This window comes from Lampetra fluviatilis, chromosome 53 (assembly GCF_964198595.1).
Source record: "Lampetra fluviatilis chromosome 53, kcLamFluv1.1, whole genome shotgun sequence".
NCBI lineage: Eukaryota > Metazoa > Chordata > Hyperoartia > Petromyzontiformes > Petromyzontidae > Lampetra > Lampetra fluviatilis.
In genome coordinates, this window is record NC_136327.1 from 5,837,255 (window position 1) to 5,856,300 (window position 19,046).

At 47.0% G+C, this 19,046-nt stretch overlaps 1 protein-coding gene across 3 annotated transcripts; it reads left to right on the forward strand.

The window, feature by feature from the left end:
• Positions 1-5,406: 5,406 nt before the first annotated feature.
• Positions 5,407-18,235, forward strand: CCNH (cyclin H). 3 transcript variants are annotated; one of them, XM_078879283.1, is made up of 11 exons: positions 5,407-5,552; positions 5,894-6,075; positions 7,659-7,793; positions 8,981-9,103; positions 9,228-9,301; positions 10,421-10,634; positions 11,592-11,755; positions 13,145-13,215; positions 15,298-15,415; positions 16,113-16,182; positions 17,201-18,235. In XM_078879283.1, exons 3-11 carry the CDS (start codon positions 7,677-7,679, stop codon positions 17,237-17,239), a joined length of 990 nt encoding a protein of 329 aa, XP_078735409.1. In that variant the 5' UTR covers positions 5,407-5,552; positions 5,894-6,075; positions 7,659-7,676; the 3' UTR covers positions 17,240-18,235. The 3 variants fall into 3 exon arrangements, with proteins under 3 accessions (XP_078735409.1, XP_078735411.1, XP_078735410.1); XM_078879285.1 differs by having other exon boundaries at positions 5,894-6,041; XM_078879284.1 differs by lacking the exon at positions 5,894-6,075.
• Positions 18,236-19,046: the final 811 nt, after the last annotated feature.

A 19,046-nucleotide genomic window follows, 5' to 3' on the forward strand; every position in this document is an offset into this window, starting at 1 on the left:
ACCATACAAGATATGAGGACGCAATGCCCGATGCACAAATACGAAAGGGAGACATCACAGCAATGCACTCCGCTACGCCTGATGCCCTTTGTCCGTCTTGACCACCTTAGTGTGAAGTTGTTGCTGCAACTACATCAGCGGCCGTGCGACAAGAAATAAAAGCGTGGCTGGCGTGGGCCCCAGTGCGGGGAATTCGCCCCCAATCCTCCCCAACATCGCAGTTCAGAGCACGTGGTCGGTCCCCCGTGTCCCGTGAGTCTCGGTGCTACACCGCCGCTCGTGTTTGGAGCTGACCCCGAAGCTGACCCCAGAGCTGCCCGGCACGACCTCGCCGACCGACGATAATTTTTAAATCCTTTATATTAAGTTCACTTGCTTGCTTGCTTAGGACCGTGCAAATCTTTCGGTCGTTTTTTAACCAACTTCCCGTGATCCAATCGAGCTGACATTTTGCACACAGACTCGTTGTGCGTGACAATTTATGTTCGTGAAAAAAAATTCCCAAAATTGTACACTTTTTAGGAAAAAATAAATTATATTTAATTACCAATTGCTTAATGGTGGCAGGCAATCATCTGGCCCATAGGTGGCAGTCATCTCAAGCCAGAGGACGAGAGGACTCTAGCCGCCACGCATATAAAGGATTTATAGTGAAAAACTTTGTTTTTACGGGTTAATTTTATTTTCCTCCCCTCGGTTCAATAACGAGTTGCCATTGATCAAATAAACCCCCCCTCCTCCCCCCACCCGGCTTGCACCGGATCTCGGAAGCTAAGCGGGGTTGAGCCTGGACATTGCTTGGATGAGCGTACAAAACGTGCACACCAAGTTGTCACGGGAGGCTGTGGGGCTTTGCTCGGACGGTTGCAACGAAAGCGCATGTACTATACACCAGAGGTGTGGACTCGAGTCATGTGACTTGGACTCGAGTCAGACTCGAGTCATGAATTTGATGACTTGCGACTCGACTTGGACTTGCATAACAATGACTTTGTCCCACCTATGAGATGTGGACTCGAGTCATGTGACTTGGACTCGAGTCAGACTCGAGTCATGAATTTGATGACTTGCGACTCGACTTGGACTTGCATAACAATGACTTTGTCCCACCTATGCTATATACTTAGGTGCGTGCCTCCCTGCCTCCAACACGCGCTGTGAGCAGCGTGGAGAAGCGAGGTGAGGCAAATAACCACGGCCCGCACGGCGTAGGGAGGCGCTCATCCAGCAGTGGATTGAAAAACTGGCCGGTCAAGCGTGGGTTGGTGAAGACGGGGGAGCATATGAGTACAGTACAACACATGTTTGCCTGTGCAAAGATGTGGCAGCAACTGCCATTAAGCCCGCGTGTGTGTAAAATGCCCAGTCAGTTAACATATGTCGGTGTATTGTCACACGCCTCAATTATTATTTGTATGTCATTGTTTTTTTATGTTCCTGACTGGAATAACTGGAATGTGAGTGGATCCAGGGATTGTTTTATTTTAGAAGCCTATAAAAGTTGTAAAATCATTCTAAGGATATCTCTTCCCTTGGGCCTCCCAACACGCACCTGGGTCATCTCCATTATTCAAATGTGAGCACGTCTCTTTATTAAATCCCGGGGTTGCGTTTTGTTGCAAATGAGTGGATTGCACGTGTCCCTTCACACATCTCCCGTGTAATTCCAAGCAAGCGCCTCTCCATGCTTAATTTGTCCACCTTTTCAGAAATGTCGTTCTCATCAAAGAGGCATGGAGAGAGAGCCCCTGCTTGGAATTACACAGAGACACACGAAGAGGAGCACACGTGGGATTAGAGAGCAGACGCAATTTTGCGACATTTACGAATTAAGAATTAAGTGGGTTCGGGCAGTAACGCAGGCTCGCTTGAAGTGGGGGGAGTTGGGTCGGGGGGGGATGATGGACACCGGTGGTCGAGACTAACGACGGAACCACAGCCAAATGAGGGAGCTCGCTCACCTGGGAGGGAGGGAGGACGATTACTTAGGAAATAGAAGAAATGAAATCGACTCGTGTTGTCGGAGCAGGGTGGATGCGTTTGAAATTGCAAAAACCCGTGGGAAATGTCGACCGTTTGAGGAGGCCTTTATTCAGCAGTGGATAGGTGATGGTCGGTGATGCCGATGGTGGTTGGCACGATATGACATTGCACTTGTGTGTGTGTGTTACCTGCCCTTGGGTCTTTACTCGCTAACATACCACCAGCTCTTGTCACCAACAGCAATGACTCAACCGGGGGCGGACCTTTCGCAAATTAGTTTTGATGTAGAATTAATTTTGAGTTGCTGTTGGGAGTCAAATGGTTTTTTTTTAGCGGCCGTTAAGACGCTACGCGCGCGCCCTTTGCTTTTGTCGCCAATGATGAAGAGGAATTAACAGACTTCGAATTATGTACGTCCGTCCGGTGTTGTGGGCGGCACGCTGATACATTTTTTTTAAAGATTGCTCAAGTGCATGAGTAAAAGAAAATTTTATACTAGTGATACGAGACTATTGCTCGATTATATTTTATAAATAAGAAAATGTTCAAAATAAATCGTGCTTTGGTTATTTAATAATAAAAAAATGCATTTCCTCTCAATGTATGCTGCACCGGTCTCAGTCTGCAGCGTGTTGTTGAGTCGTGGCGGTCCGCACCTCCCTCTCCCGTCTGAGACCATCTCTCTTCCTGCCAGACTGGCATCGCACCGGCCCCTTCATCCTTCGTCCGTTCGGATGGTGGGGCCCACAATACGGCGTCACGGAGCGGGCCCGACCGGGCTACGTGGGGGGCGGGGTTACCGGGGGTCACCCGGGGTCACCCAGGGTCACCCGGCCACCAGGCGCTTGGCGGCGTACACCAAGCCCCAGGCCTGGCTCCAGGGGGGGTGTCCCACTATACCTTGTTCGGTCGAGGTTCTCTGATTTTTTTTTCTTTTTTAACCATCCGTGAGTGGCTTTTTCTTGGACCGTTATTTGTCTGGAAGCTCCCCCCCCCCCCCCCAGACCTGTTCGCCAAGGGAGACCCTACCAGGAGTGCAATACTCCAAGCGACATCGCTCTGAAGATCATTGGAACACACAAACCCCACCAGAGGTCTAACACCGTTTGAGACGAGGCTCAAAAGAAAGCCGTCTCTGGTGTGGACCAATCAGTTTCAAAGACAATGCATATATTTTCAGAGTGTTTTTTGCTTGCATTTTGACCACAAGTATTGTGGTTAATGCACACATGATTCCTTTAAAAAGGTTTCAGTTTGGTGTTTTAACAACTTAGCACCTGTTTTGTTGCCAGAAAAAAGGGGAAAAAACTATTCTCATATTTTGGTCCTGGCAAAGGAGGTCCAATTAAACTGATATTTGTGTTTAGTTTGTCATTCCCCCGCGCCTCCGATTAGCACGATTGGCTACGTACGATGCGAAATAAGTTTTCCCCATAGATTTCATTACCCTTGGTAGCAAAGTGATCGCGCAAGTGCTGCCCTCTACTGTGCGTGGAGCAGAGGTCACGGGGTGGTTCTCAGATGTAGCTCTGTCTCATCTGCTTCCGTGGGCCATTCTGTGCAGCACGAAGGATAATTTGGGTGGAAATATTGTAAACGTGTTAACTTTATTGTTGATAATTTTCACGGCGAAACACCATAATTTGTATTCAATATTAGCAATGGCTGGCCACCTTCATCAACCCACACTGGCCGGCGTGGTTGTGGTATTACAGAATATCATTACACTATTGTTCTTTGGGTCTTCTGGTAAAGCCACGTAGATAGAAAAGTAATATTTTCTATTTTTTTATATTGTATAATTGTTCTATCTACATGCCTTAACCGAAATACCAAAAGAATATGAATTCCTGTAGTCACGAAAGCTTTAAGTCAAGATTCATTACAGTATTGTTGTCCTTAAGCCAGGAAAGCCTCACTGAGACTCGTGACTGTTTGAGGAGGGTCCTGCCAAGTTTTCATAGTGGGCGGCGATTGCTGCTGCAGTGTGTTGTACAGTAATCCCTATGGCACCTTTTTGCCAGTATCCAAAATGATGCAAAATAAGAATTGGCTTTTTCCTCTTTTTTTTGGCAATAAAACAGGTGTTAAAGATGTTGAAACACCAAATGAATGCATTTGCCAAGGCGTCAAATCTGCATTAACCACACGTACTTGTGGCAAAAACTTGCAAACAAACATGCTCTAGTAATATAAAAAAAAATCCTAAAAAATCACGACGTTTCGATCGCAACACAAGCAATTAGTCATCAGGTAAAAAAAATATCCAACTACTTTTCTTATTTTTCTCTATCTACGCGGCTTTACCGAAAGACCCAAAGAATATGAATCCATGCGGCCACGAAAGCTTCAAGTCAAGCTAATGCGACATGTCTCGGACCGCATCCGTGAACATAAAGCTGACCTGAAACACGGTAGGACAAACACCTCAGCCGTGGCATATCACTGTTACAACTCAGTGGGCTCACATGACATTGACTTCTCCAAGACAGAGGTTCTCTGCAAGCCATCTGGCTATCATGAGAGATTCGTTCATGAGGCGATCCACATATACAAACACAGAGACAATCTTAACCGAGAAGATGGATTCTGGCTTAGCAATCACTGGAAGGACGTAATAAACCATTTCGATACACATTAGGGTGGGTAGAATAATACATAGTGTTATATTAAAATGTATAAGTGGTTTATAGCAATACAGTATGTAATTTAATGTTGGGTTTGTCTATGGCAGTATATAGTACGGTATAGACGCGTGTGATGTAAGAGAATAAAGTTTAGATGGAAGCATATTATATAATTTTTTACAACGTAGAATTTTGTATGTATTGCTTACTGTTAGTAACTCAGCTTATTGTAGAATATAGTAAGTATACTGATGATGCTATGTAGTTTATACTTTAGTTTGTTATGCTGTTTATACTTTAGTTTTTTACGTGGTTGTTTAGTAACTGCAGCTACATACTATTAACATTCCTTTCCTTTGTTAATGCTACCCCCCTCCCCCCCCCTTTGATGCTGCTAATCCTGCATAATGCACGGGCATAGTATTGATTTGGAACCCCCCCAGCCCACCTCCTACGCATTTTCCATATGCTGAATTCCTCTTGATATGCAAATTATTTTGTCTAGGCGCTCTTCTTCCCACCTCCTCCCCCCTCTAACCAAGCTTAAATATACGCTCCAAGCTTGGTGGTGTTTCATTCTTCGCCTGAGGACGGCTGCTTGCGTTGTGGCCGAAACGTCGTGAGAATTGTTTTATTATGTTTTATTTTTATTATTTTATTACTTCCCTTCTACGTGACTTTACCGAAAGAACCAAGAAGATCAAGCTAATGCCCCACGTTGTTTCGCGTTGGTGGCAAGCCTGACCCGGAACCAAAACCTCCGTGCCGCGCGTTTCCCCCGGACGATTTCGCCGCGGCGAGTGACCGTGGTTGCACCCACGTTGTTGTCATAGTAAATGTCGAAATCAGCCCGTCTGACGATCGCAAATTCTTATCGTCGTCCAAATTAAAGACGAAGACGCCCTGCGTTTGGAACTCAACAGAACGCGCGCCCCTTTGCCGGTAAAGTGAGCTCTACGCATTCGTCTCCTGCTGCTTAAGTTCTGCTGTGAGGGGGGATTTTGTGCTGTGTGCGCGCTGATGGGGAGCGGTGGTGCAGCGGTTAGCGCGTTGCGATACGAACCCCGGCGAGCCGAGTTCGATTCCCGCTCACGGCCAACATCTGAACCGGTCCTGGGCATCCCCTAGGTCGACTCAGCCTCAAATGAGTATCTGTTGCGGTGTGTAAACATCGCCACTGGGGAGATAAAGGCGGCCGGGCTAAATGGTGTTGGCTACCCACCCCCTCGTGTGCCGTGCCGGCCTTCATAGGTGCTACTCGCTAACAGCACTTGCCCCTACAGTCTGTTACAGGCTACACGGGGGATCTTTGTCTTTGCTGTGAGGCCTCTTCTCGATCGCAACGCTTCGCCTGAACCCTCGGAATCCCCTGCGCTCGAGTCTGCCGATGTGCCTCAGCAAGTGACACGAGTACTTGAACTCAGGCCGTGTGTGAGTGTGGAAGTCACCACGCCGTCGTCACACCGTGAGGGACCACTCCACCACTCCACCACTTCACCACTCCACCACTTCACCATACTCCACCATACCACCATACATCACCACTCCACCACTTCACCATACTCCACACCACTCCACCACTTCACCACTCCACCACTCCACCATACTCCACCACTCCACCATACTTCACCACTCCACCATAATTCACCACTCCACCACTTCACCACTCCACCATACTTCACCACTCCACCATACTTCACCACTCCACCATACTCCACCACTCCACCATACTTCACCACTCCACCACTCCACCATACTCCATCACTCCACCATACTCCACCATACTCCACCACTCCACCATACTCCACCACTCCACCACTTCACCACTCCACCACTCCACCATACTCCACCACTCCACCATACTCCACCACTCCACCATACTCCACCATACTCCACCATTCGTTTTACCATGTGTGGGGTTTTCCTTATGAGACATTAGGTGGCGATGAGGCGGTCATCCAGCCATGGATAGACAATGTATAATGATTTTGTTTGTACTGTAATAGAGAGAGTACGTGAGCCGAACAAGCTGTTACACAACTTTCGATTTAAATTTCGATTTAAAGCTTTCGTGACTGCAGGGATTCATCTTCTTGGTTCTTTCGGTAAAGTAACGTAGAATGGAAATAATAAAATAATAAAAAGAAAACATAATAAAATAATTCTCACGACGTTTCGGCCACAACGCAAGCAGCCGTCCTCAGGTGAAGAATAGGTCTGTCGGGGAGACAGAGTCTGAATGACAACCCCAGGCTCTTAACCGATAACTCTTAAATCCGACCACACGAACCTTCATCTCCACCACCAGCCATATCTCTACACTGTAACATGCCAACCAGCTAAAGCCTTGCACTCGTTCTGCACGTAACCAAACTAACCAAACACGAACCCTAACCCCCAGCGCACAGACCCACTAAACACGAGCCATTACCCTCCAATGCTAACCACACGCGCCAACCAGACCATAGCCACACTATCCAAATTAAATTAAAGCTAAATATCTTTAACCATAACCACACTTACCAACCACACTACCTATTCCTCACCTTAACCAAAGGTCAACACCTACGCTCAGCTATTACCCCCCTCCCCCCCCCGTGCTTATAACCCAGTCATCCTTTTTATAATTATTTACACGCTTTTATTTAACTCACTCTGTCTGTTATATCCTGAACTCTGTCTGTTGTCGTATCCTCAAATCTTATAACTCTATTTTTACCCACTTCCCAATGTGATATCGACTGCAAACTTGGTATACATATGTCATACTGATGACAATACTATATTCTATCAAAAAATATATATTTTAAAACAAGTCTTTTTTAATGTTATGTTTCGGTTTGGGTCTAATTGTCCACGGTAAACTGACGTTGGCTGTAATTGCCCACGGTCCCTTACGTTGTGGCAAGCTTCGAGGCCACTTCCTGGAGTCGTGGAGTTCTTCCATTACTAGTACGGGACATTTCATAAAAGCGTGTTTAAAAAAAAAAGTTGTTTAAAATATTACTCTTTAACTTTTCTCTCCACCCTCCGCTCTGGTCCGCACAGCGGCGAGCGGCGGTCGCGATGTACCACAACAGCACGCAGAAGACGCACTGGACGTTTGGCAAGGAGGAGGAGATTACGGCGTTAAGGCGGGAAGCCAACGAGAGGTTCAAGACCAAGCTCAGGAAGAATGCTAAGGTGTGGGACCTGAGTTCCCTGCATCGATGATTTAATTGAATTGAATGATGTCTGTTCAGAGGTAGGAGAAACTAAAAACTGTTCAGCTACAGTAGTCCCACGGTTAGCGTTTTTAATCCGTTCCATGAAAACTACGGTTAACCGAAATAGCATCGAATATACGAATTACGTGAGTCTGCAAGAGAGTTTTTTCGCTGCCATAACAGGGAACAATGTAAACAAAGCCAGTCGAGGTCTCATAAATGGGCATCGCTAATCGGCTGAGGCATGCTCAGCCCACTTACCAGCGCTCGGATTTGCCGAAATTGGCGCCCGCGTGCGTTAGTCAAAATTTTTACATTTGTCGAAACCACGTGGTCCTATAGGAGGCAAAACATAAACCACAAAAACCTTAACCAATGTCACTTAACCGATGGACTATTATTATACCAGTTAAGGCCCCCTGAGCTATACAGCTCTTCTTCAGAAGTGACTTGGCTATCACAAATGAAAGCTCAGCGAAGTGGCTTATCATATGATGGAGATTCATAGCAGCCAGATACTCCAAACGCACTTTGATTCTAAATGTGAAGGGAAAAACCGGAGGACCCAGAGAAAAATCCACGTGACGTTTCGGGAGAACATGCAAACTCCAAATTTACAGGCATCAGGGTCGGGGTCGAACCCACGACATCCTGTATACCAGGCGAGGTAGTTAACATCTCACTACTGGTGGCAGGCCTCACTGAGCCGGCGTCGTTGACAATCCTGGGCTTCAAATCTGGGTTTCAGCCACCTGCGATTAGACCGGGTTCTCAAGGGCATTGAGTTCATGGTCTCAACCCGGTCACGGACAACTGGAAAAAGAGTAAATCCATCCCATTAGATTTAGTTGTCTACTTGGTTTTAGCTACATTCCAAAGTGTGCGCTTGAAAGGATCTTGGAGGTAGCCCTGTTGGTGATCACTGCCATTGGTTGTTCGCGACGAAGGGTGTCACTGCTCTGCGAGACATCAAAACGGATTCTTCATCTCCACGACCTGATGCCAATAACACAATTGGGGGGAAAGATAGATGATTTTTTATTTTGTATTTTGGTTCTCTGGGCCCTATGCACTTCCACAGAACCCTGAGGAATCTTCAGCAATGTGTGTGCGTCGTCCACCCCTCCCCTGCGTGTCCACCGCTTGTCCACCGCTCGCTCCCAGGGCCCCGTCAACGACTCTCTGCTTCTCACCCCGTCGGAAGAGCTCGCCCTTTGTCGTCACTACGAGCGCTGCCTCCAAGACCTGTGCACCAAGTTCAAGCCGCCCATGCCCCGCTCCACACAGGTTCGACTCCTGCTGCAGCGCTTTGTGCCCGTGACGCCTTTGGCACGATTGGAATAACATTGGGAAAAAGACGACGGGATAAATGATTGACGTAACTCGTGTCTCCCATGTGTGTGACTTGCAGGCTATCGCCTGCTGCTACTTTAAGAGGTTTTATCTCAACAACTCGGTGATGGAATATCATCCACGCAACATCCTGTGAGTGTTATCACATTCCATTAGTGAGGTCAGTTCTGACAGCAGTGTGACCAAGTGGCCCAGATAGGTTTTTTTATTCAGTAGTTTATGTTTCAATTTTTTAGTGAGTAGAGCATGTGCGTGAATCACGGGTAAAATGCAACATTACCTTTAAGTGATGAGTTCATTTGATGAATGCCAACATACGGGCTATGCAGTCACTCGAGTCTTACATCTTAAGCACAAGGTTTCTGAACAAAAACTTAAAATGTAATCGTGGGCCGCATGAAATGATGAAGCCATTGGCCATGTGAAATGAACTCGCGGTCCGTATGAAATTATGCCGCAAGCCATTTGAAATGAAGTCACGGGCTGAATGAAATGAAATATGAAATGAAGTCGTGCGTCATAGGTTCCTCACCCCTGCACTAACCCTCGATCCTAAACCAATCCAACCGCCCTGACGCCTTGCTGATGTTGGGTCGCAGTTACCAAGTCGGCGCATGGTTCAGGTGCTTGCAGCGATGGATTATAATTATCGTCCGCAGGCCGTTTACAAAATTAAACTGAACAATTTTCATTTTACCAGGTAAGGTCCGCTGAGCTATGTAGCTCTTTTTCAGAAGCAATTTGGCCACAAATTATAGCCCACTGCAGCAATTGCTTCGTGCTGCGGTTGTCCCACCTGATGACGGACGCTTGTGTTGCGCCCGAAACGTCGTGATTTATTATTTTATTTCTATTATTATTTCCATCATTTTATTATTTATTTGTATTATTTATTTTCTACCTACGTGACTTTACCGAAAAAACCTAAGAGTATGAATCCTTGCAGTCACGAAAGCTTCAAATCTAGAATTAACACAAATTATAGCTCAACAAAGTGGTTTATCACGTGGAAATTGATGGCAGCCAAACACTCTAAACGCACGTTTCTAAATGTGGAGGGAAAAACCGGAGGACCCGGAGAAAAATCCACGCGGCCACGGGGAGAGAGAGACACGCAAACACCAAATATGCAACGTGTGAAGTCACGGCCCGTAGGTTCCCTACTGCTTCGCGTTGGAACCGTCGCACATACTCACAATTTCCTTAAACACGTCCCCCACCACCACCACCCGGCTTTCCCCCCCGCGATAGGCTGACGGCCGCCTTCCTGGCGTGCAAGGCGGACGAGTTCAACGTGTCGAGCATGCAGTTCGTGGGCAACCTGCAGCAGGAGGCGGAGAGCGGGCGCGAGCAGGCGCTGCAGCTGGTGCTGGCCCACGAGCTGCTGCTCACGCAGGAGCTGCGCTTTCACCTCACCGTTCACACGCCCTACCGCCCGCTCGAGGGCTTCCTCATTCACATCAAGGTGTGGCCGATGCGGTGCCATGGAGATACGCGGACGGGCGCCACGGTGGCGAGATGTTAACTGCCTCGCCTGGTATACAGGAGGTCGTGGGTTCGATCCTCACCCTGACGCCTGTTGTATATTTGGAGTTTGCATGTGTCTCTCTCTCCCGTGGTCAACATGGATTTTTCTCTCGGGTCCTCCGGTTTTTCCCCTCCTCATTTAGCGTATTTGCCTGCTAACACGTTCCTTCGGAGGGGCAGGTAGGAACTTGGTTGGACAGCGCATTCGCGCGGTCCGTGTGACGCGGCGTAAGCTGCGTCACGTGGTGCTGAGCCCGCCCGAAGTGCTCTATGAAATACAAATCGAGGGCGTGGCTATGCACGACAGACAGACAGACAAATAATCCCTGGTGGGCAGTGTGGAACTGTTGTTCCTACCTGTATAAATGTCCACGTGATAAGCCACTTTGTCAGGCTATCATTTTTGGCCAGGTCGCTTCTGAAAAAGATCTATATATTCAGTGAGCCTTACCTGGTAAAATGTAAAAAAAAAATTAGTTTACAGACAGACCCGTGGTGTACACACATGTTCGCCTGCCCATTTGAGGGCACAAATATTTTTCGCCTGTGTCCACTGTGTCAGCTGGTGGAGGGTGTTATGACACGTGTTTGGCCAGACCGTCACTCGTAATAAAAGTATTTTTGGGTTGGATTGCGTAAATTTAAATGTGTCGTAAACCCACCAATCAGTAAGGTTGTTTGTGACGTTACTACTTCAGTGTTGGAGAGTAAAGCCACAACATTTACAATTTGAGTACTGTGACATTTTGCTGGTAATTACAACCAGCTCCATCAGGAAAATTGTCCCAGAATTGTTAACGGACAGTTACGTGACCAACCCAAAAAAAAAAAAATTAAACGATGAATCCATGTTCACCCTCTCCACCTGTGCCGTCGACGGCACCGCCAACGGCAGACAAACTTCGCGGAAGTCGCGCAGGCCGAGGCTCTGCGTAAAGGGGCCGAGGAGTTCCTGCAGCGGGCGCTCTCGACGGACGCGTGTCTCCTCGCGAGCCCCGCGCAGATCGCCCTCGCAGCCCTCCTCGCCGGAGCGTCGCGCACCTCCGTCTCCATCGAGCGGTGAGTGCCGTCCGTTAACCCCTTTTTCTCCTGTTCCGAGACGCCTGAAAGACGCGGGGCGGCTCCCCCGTTGAATCGCCGCTGAATCTAGGAACGCGCGAGCAGTTTCAGCGTTGATTTTATTTGTGAATGCGTAGCGCCGCTGTTTTTAAAGACACTGTACTCACCGCAGAAAACTGTAGTGACACATCTTCTTGGTTCTTTCGGTAAAGTCGCGTAGAAGGGAAATAATAAAATAATAAAAATTAAACATAATAAAATAATTCTCACGACGTTTCGGCCACAACGCAAGCAGCCATCCTCAGGTGAAGAACAGGGCTGTCGGGAAGACAGCGTCTGAATGGGCACCACCAGGCTTGGAGCGTATATTTAAGCTGGGTTGGAGGGGGAAGAGCGCCTTGACAAAATAATTTGCATATCAAGAGGAATTTAGCATATTTATGGGAAATGCAGATATGTGATTAGTACTACTTGTGGAATGCGTAGGAGGTGGGTGTGGGGTTTCAAAGTCATATTATGCCCGTGCATTATGCAGGATTAGCAGCATCAAAGGGAGTGAGTAGGGTTAGCATTAATAAAGGGAAGGAATGTTAATAGTATGGAGCTGCAGCAACTAAACACACAACCGCAGTTTACGATAGCTGGCGCCAAACTGTGCCACGCGCCCTCCCGCGTGGTGGCCCTTTACTTTAGATTCTGTTCGGAATCAATTCCGTTCCGATAACGTAAATGTACATAATCCAAACGGAATCAGAAGAAAAACTGATGACGTCCATGTACAGAACGGGAAAGAGTTAACACCTTGGCTTTCGCGGCCAATATCCATAATACATGTTTTTCAGGTTAGATCGTGTAGATATAAATGTGTAGTTAAACCTGGCTATCGCCTGATGAAGCTGGTTGTAATCACCAGCGAAACATCGCAGGACTCGAATTGTTAATGTTGTGGATTTACTCTCCAACACGTCTGTGTACTGAAGTAGTAACTAATTGGCGTGTTTTGTTTACGTGCCAAACCCTACTAATTGGCTGTGTCGGGCGGTGGGCGGCTTTAACGACGCACGTTTATATTTCCACGATCTAACCCCAAATAACCCCAAAAAAACCCCAAAAAACCTTCATCTTCTTGGTTCTTTCGGTAAAGTCACGTAGAAGGGAAGTAATAAAATAATAAAAATAAAACATAATAAAATAATTCTCACGACGTTTCGGCCACAACGCAAGCAGCCGTCCTCAGGTGAAGACCAGGTCTGTCGAGGCGACAGCGTCTGGAGCACCCCAAGAAAACCCACTGGGTTTTGGGGAGGTAGGGTGGGTGGGTGGGCAACACTCAGCGGCTGTGCTCGACTCCGTTACGAACCCTCTTGTCACTGTCTCCGTTTCACGCAGATACATCAAGGAGTGTCTGTGCGGTGACGAGTTCAAGGAAGACATGACCTGTCTGATGGACACCGTGCAGAGTGAGTCTCTGCTCCCTCGAGTGATGATGTCGCACCGCCCCTGAATTGCCCACAGCAGTTTTATCCCGATTGGTCTCATCGGCGTCGCGAAGCGGAGTCATTTCACGCAGAGAGCCGTGTACTGCCACGTGTCAGAAAACGGCCACCCTGGTTATGACTGCGGGGTGTATTAACACAGCGGACGTTAAAAGATCCTGTGATGTTGCTAGCAAGGGTAAGGCATCGTGTGCCGCCATCGCAGTCCAAATTAGGCAAACGTGAAAATTACCTCCGCAGGTATTTACACAGCAACAACTAATTCACTGTGTAACAAATAAATATTTATGTTTTGTTCCTGGGTAGTAAGTGTTATTTCCTAATTGCTTATGCCTCAAAAGTACAGGAAAATTATTCCCCACAAACTTTGCTTTTGTGACCAAGACAGTGATTTTTTGAAATTTACATATTTTCAATGAGAAAACGTGGTGTGCATTTGTGTCATTCCTGCACATAAAGTCCTAGTCACAAAAGAAAAGTTTGTGGGGAATAACAGCCATTCTCTGTACTTTTGAGGCATAAGCAATTAGAAAATAACACTTCCTACCCAGGAACAAAAATCGTGTAACATCGTGTTATCGCCCCCTACTGTGAAAACGTGGCAGGACCCTCCTGAAAAATAATCGCGACACTCAGCGAGGCTTTCCTCGGCAAGTAAATGCCATTTTTAAATCCTTTATATTAAGTTCACTTGCTTGCTTGCTTGCGCGCTTACGACCGTGCAAATCTTTCGGTCGTTTTTTAACCCACTTCCCGTGATCCAATCGAACTGACATTTTGCACACAGACTCGTTGTGCGTGACAATTTATTTTCGTGAAATTTTTTTTTCTAAATTTTCCACTTTTTAGGAAAAATTTTTTTTCATATTTAATTTAAAATACCAATGTGATAAAAATGAAACTCTTACTCAAGAAAAACAGAAATGAATAATAAAATAAAACCGATGCCACGCATATAAAGGATTTATAGTGAAAAACTTTGTTTTTACGGGTTAATTTTTTTATACTCCAACTCGCCACACTTGAGTTCCAGTTTCATCAGAAGCAAAACCTGTATTTATCCTGGAAAAATCCCATTACCTATGAAGCTCAAGAAGGGGACTGCCCATGTTTGATCTTAGGATCTCAGTTTTGCCGGTTCAGCCCATGAGCCCCCAAATCAGATATTTTACTTGTCAGTCTCACCTTAGGTGTCATAACGCTTAAGTGGTTCCCGTTTCTTCGTGTGACCAATAACAGTGAATCATGTGATAAGCACTTGACATGAGTGGGTTATGAAATAATTAACTTGTATTAGTCGTATAAATAAATTGGTACGACTAAAGATTTCTACCTTTGGGTGGTGCCTACCAATGGACTAAGTGTCTCTGACCCAGTCTATAACCCTTGATCCACCCAGCAATCCCCTGCTGATATCATTATATTGATGCAATCGATTGGTAAAATTAATGTAAAAAATATTTAATTTCAAGAGAGTTCACGTTAAACTTTGTGTCATATGTTGATCTATCATTGACCTTGCTGTTGTTGCTATCGCTGCTGCTGTTGCTGCTACTACTGCTGCTACTGCTGTTGCTACGATTGCTACCGCCACTGTTGCCATTACTGCTGCTGCTACTGCTATTACTGCTGCTGCCGCCACTGTTGCTGCTGCTGTTGCTGCTATTACTGCTGCTGGTGCCACTGTTGCTTTCGCTGCTGCTGCTACTGCTATCGCTGTTGCTGCTGCTGTTGCTGCTATTACTGCTGCTGCTGCCACTGTTGCTTTCACTGCTGCTACTGCTATCGCTGTTGCTGCTGCTGTTGCTGCTATTACTGCTGCTGCCGCCACTGTTGCTGCTCATGTTGCTGTTATTACTGCTGCTGCTGTTGCTGCTATCACTGCTGCTGCTGCTGCTGTTGCTGCTATCACTGCTGCTGCTGCTGCTGCTATCGCTGTTGCTGCTGCTGTTGCTGCTACTACTGCTACTGCTGTTGCTATGATTGCTGCCGCCACTGTTGCTATTACTGCTACTACTGCTATCGCTGTTGCTGCTGCTGTTGCAGACCTCCGGAAGATGGTGAAGTGTGTGGAGCTGCCAAAAGCGGAGATGGTGGGGACCATCAAGCAGCATCTGGAGCAGTGTGCCGCTCACTGCCAGGCCCTGGGCTCACCCTGTGGCCTGTACGCCATCCCACAGCTCACGTCACGCAGTGTCTCTCTGTGTCTTTTTACGCGTGTTCATAAGTCCCGGTGTCTCTGTGTCTTATTTTCCGTGTGTGTGTTATTGTCGTCGTTCTCTATGATGTTGTTTTCTATGTCTCTCTGTATATCTTTGTCCATGTGTCTTTCTTCGTGTTTCTGTGACTGTAATCCCTGTGTCGATGTCTCCCTCCATGCCTCTGTGTCTCCCTTGCTGTCTTTGTCTCTGTTTCCATGTGTGTCTCTCGATTTCCAAGTCTCTCTGTGTGTCATCTCTGTTTTCTTCCACAAGTACATGACTACTCCTGCGTGCCACCACGTCCTGCCAGAGGTCGCAACCGGGTACCCGATACCCGTACCCTACCCGATACCCGGCTACCCGTACCCGGTCGGGTAGCCGTTTGCGACCCTGGTGCGGCCGGGTACGGGTACGGGTAGGCCGTGAGTCACTGGTGAGTAACCGTTTGTCACTCATTTCGGGTAGGGTACGGGTACGGGTAGGGAACGGGTACCCATTTGCGACCCTGGTGCGGCCGGGTACGGGTAAGGAATCAAAACCTGTTTGCGACCTCTGCTTCCTGCTCACCTGGGATATCCTGCGACAATGATGACGATGCTTGTAGATACACTGCACTGTGGAGCTGGTGACACGTTTCCACGTTTCCCTGCTTTCCTTCAGGAATAAGCGCAAGACCGCTCAAGACGACCACTCGGATGGAAACGTGCAGAAAAGGGCCAAACTGCAAAAGGTGAACTTGGTAGACCCGTGAATTTCTCTGTACATTCACTCGCGTCGTTGAGTACAACGTCGCATATCCGACCGCCTGTTGTTCCACCTGTATGGGGTAGAGTGTTTCCCCCTCGCATGGCTGGGTCTGTTCCGTGCGCTCTGGGTTCCTCCCAAATGTATAAACACTCATTAATTGGCTGAAAACACCTTAATGTGTAGAGGTCCACAGAGCTTGGGCAATTGATGGTGCCAGCTCACCGGCCTGGCTACTTCGTCTACTGCTTAACTGCAGCTCTTGCTCATCGAGAGGGAATGAATAGGGCCCATCCATTTAGTACGTTACACATGGAGGGGGGAGGGTGGGGTTTAACCCAAATGCGTACGGTTACGTATGGGGGGGTCTACTGACAATCTACGCATAGGAAACGGGGGGGGGGGGTGGGGGGTGAAGCCTCGATAATAATTTGTCTACATTGGCCTTCAAATGAGTTTGATAGTCCGGTGGTGGACTATCTGTTTGCTTAAACACGTTAATATTGTTAATTCTTGGTCGTTTCTGCGTGGATTAAATATCGGATTTGGGGGGGTGGGGGGGGCTGCGTCAAGCGAACTTATGCAGGTGGGGGGGATGTTAAAAGTACGCGTGCGTACAGGGAGGAGAGGTCAAGTTTTGACAGATTTTTGCGTACCTGCTAAATGGATGGCCCCATACCGTGTGGTGCATTACAAGTTGAATCATTGTTTTTTCATAATGAAACTATAGCTTTCTATACATGTTCGCCAATCTGACCTTTTCACGCACGGTAATGTGTTACTAGTCTTGTGCGCATTCACTTTTAAAAACATTATTTTCTAATGTTCAAGGCAGTCTGCTTTATTTAGATGTTTACATAACTGACCTTTTCACATATCCGCCTAGACCTCGGTCCCCAGCGGCGAGGGGGAAATGCTTCGTATGTTCGTTCGTTAACGTACAGAGACGTGCCTGTTTCTGAAGCGTGCTTATTGTTTTGTGATTTTATGTTTTTGTTCGGCAGGACGACATCTCGAGCGAGGAGGAATTTGACCTACAGTGACGCCCGGGTGCCTCTCAACACGCGACTCTCTTCTCAAATAGCCGGGAAAAAGATCGTAACCCTCCGTTGAGTTTTAGTTTATTTTGCACCGCGTGCTCGGTTTGACGTCCCGACGTTTCCCCACCCCCCCCCCCCACGCGCTTCTCCAGGGATGAATTCGCTTCGGCTCCAGAAGAAAACCCCACGGCTCCGTTGTAACGAAACGTCGTCGTGCGGCACCGTGCCGAACCGCACGCGGCACAACTCAAAAACGCAACCGAGAGCCACGCGGAGGCACGGCCGTTTAAAACCCGCGTAGTGGAGAAACGTTGGGTCGTATTCATCGGCTGTAACGGGGGAACGTTTCCCGTCTAACCTGCCAGCGTGTGAACGCTTTCCTTGGTTAGGATCACGGGCTGCGGTGAGCACGTTTCAAACGCTCGTTTCTCAGCCCTTCATTTTGTACTTTTGTATTATAAATTAATGTGGTGACTCGATTTGAGGGTTGGGAGACCGTTCACCCTTAGGAAGGGCATTTCAAATAGCTTTCGACAAAAGTTTACGTGGTTACTTTTCCTTTAGCTCGGAAATCCTTTTCAATCATATGCATCAAAGCGAGTCTTTTTGGAGATGAGCGTGATGAGCAACAGGTTGTCTTAACGAGTTGCTCCTGGTTTTATTGCGGTTGTCAGACCTTCGCTGTCTTATCCGCATACATTTTGTTAGTGTTAACAGTTGCAATGGAAACGAAAAGCAGAGCCAGTGTTTGAACTTGTGCTTTTTTTGAGTTTGGTGGCTTGCGATCATTGTAAAGCCGAATCGTAGGAAATGCAAGTGCGAAATTAGAATTCGGCCCTGCCATCTGCAGCTCACGATGTAGCCGTGCATATTTTTAAACGAATGACTGTTAAGTTGAAATTAAACAATTTCAATAACAAACGAAACTGTGGTGTGATATGTCCGGTCATAATGATTTAGTCCTGACGAACGTTATCAAAGATGCCATGAATAATCACAAATCCTGATTTGATTTAAAAATACATGTTTTATTATTTATTTGCTATACTTTTGTATTCTGGTGAATAGAATCAGTCTTCTTCTTGGTTCTTTCGGTAAAGTCACGTAGAAGGGAAATAAAAATAAAACTAATAAAATAATCCCATATCTACATTTCCGATAAATATGCTAAATTCCTCTTGATATGCTAATTATTTTGTCAAGGCGCTCTTCCCCTTCCAACCCAGCTTAAATATACGCTCCAAGCGTGGTGGTGTTCATTCAGACGCTGTCTTTCCGACAGACCTGTTCTTCACCTGAGGTCTGTCGGAAAGACACTGTCTTCCCGACAGACCTGTTCTTCACCTGAGGACGGCTGCTTGCGTTGTGGCCGAAACGTCGTGAGAATTATTTGATTATGTTTTATTTTTATTATTTTATTATTTCCCTTCTACGTGACTTTACCGAAAGAACCAAGAACATGAATCCCTGCAGTCACGAAAGCTTTAAATCGAAATAGAATCAGTCTGTGGTGGTGTGAACCCACAAGCTAACTGGCCAGGCGGCTCAGCGGTAACGCGAGCAGAATTCAAATCCTGCTGACTCAGTCCATTATCACACCGTGGTCGATAAAATACCTACCACTTTGTGGGGATATATAGGGTGCGTATGGGGTCTGGTAGAGCGAGCGGTATGATAGCCCATCGACCATCCAGGGCCGATAAATTAACTACCAATTTGCGGTTCGATGGATGATCTTTGTCCCGCCATCGGAACGTGGAATTTCCACCACCGGCTCAGAGCTGTCAAAAAATAGACTCAATACAGGAAT

Coding starts and splice junctions, on each gene's coding strand:
- CCNH (XM_078879283.1), top strand. CDS start 7,677: ATGTACCACAACAGCACGCAGAAGACGCACTGGACGTTTGGCAAGGAG. Junction 9,104..9,227: donor CCATGCCCCGCTCCACACAG/GTTCGACTCCTG, acceptor TGTGACTTGCAG/GCTATCGCCTGCTGCTACTT. Junction 16,183..17,200: donor AAAGGGCCAAACTGCAAAAG/GTGAACTTGGTA, acceptor TTTGTTCGGCAG/GACGACATCTCGAGCGAGGA.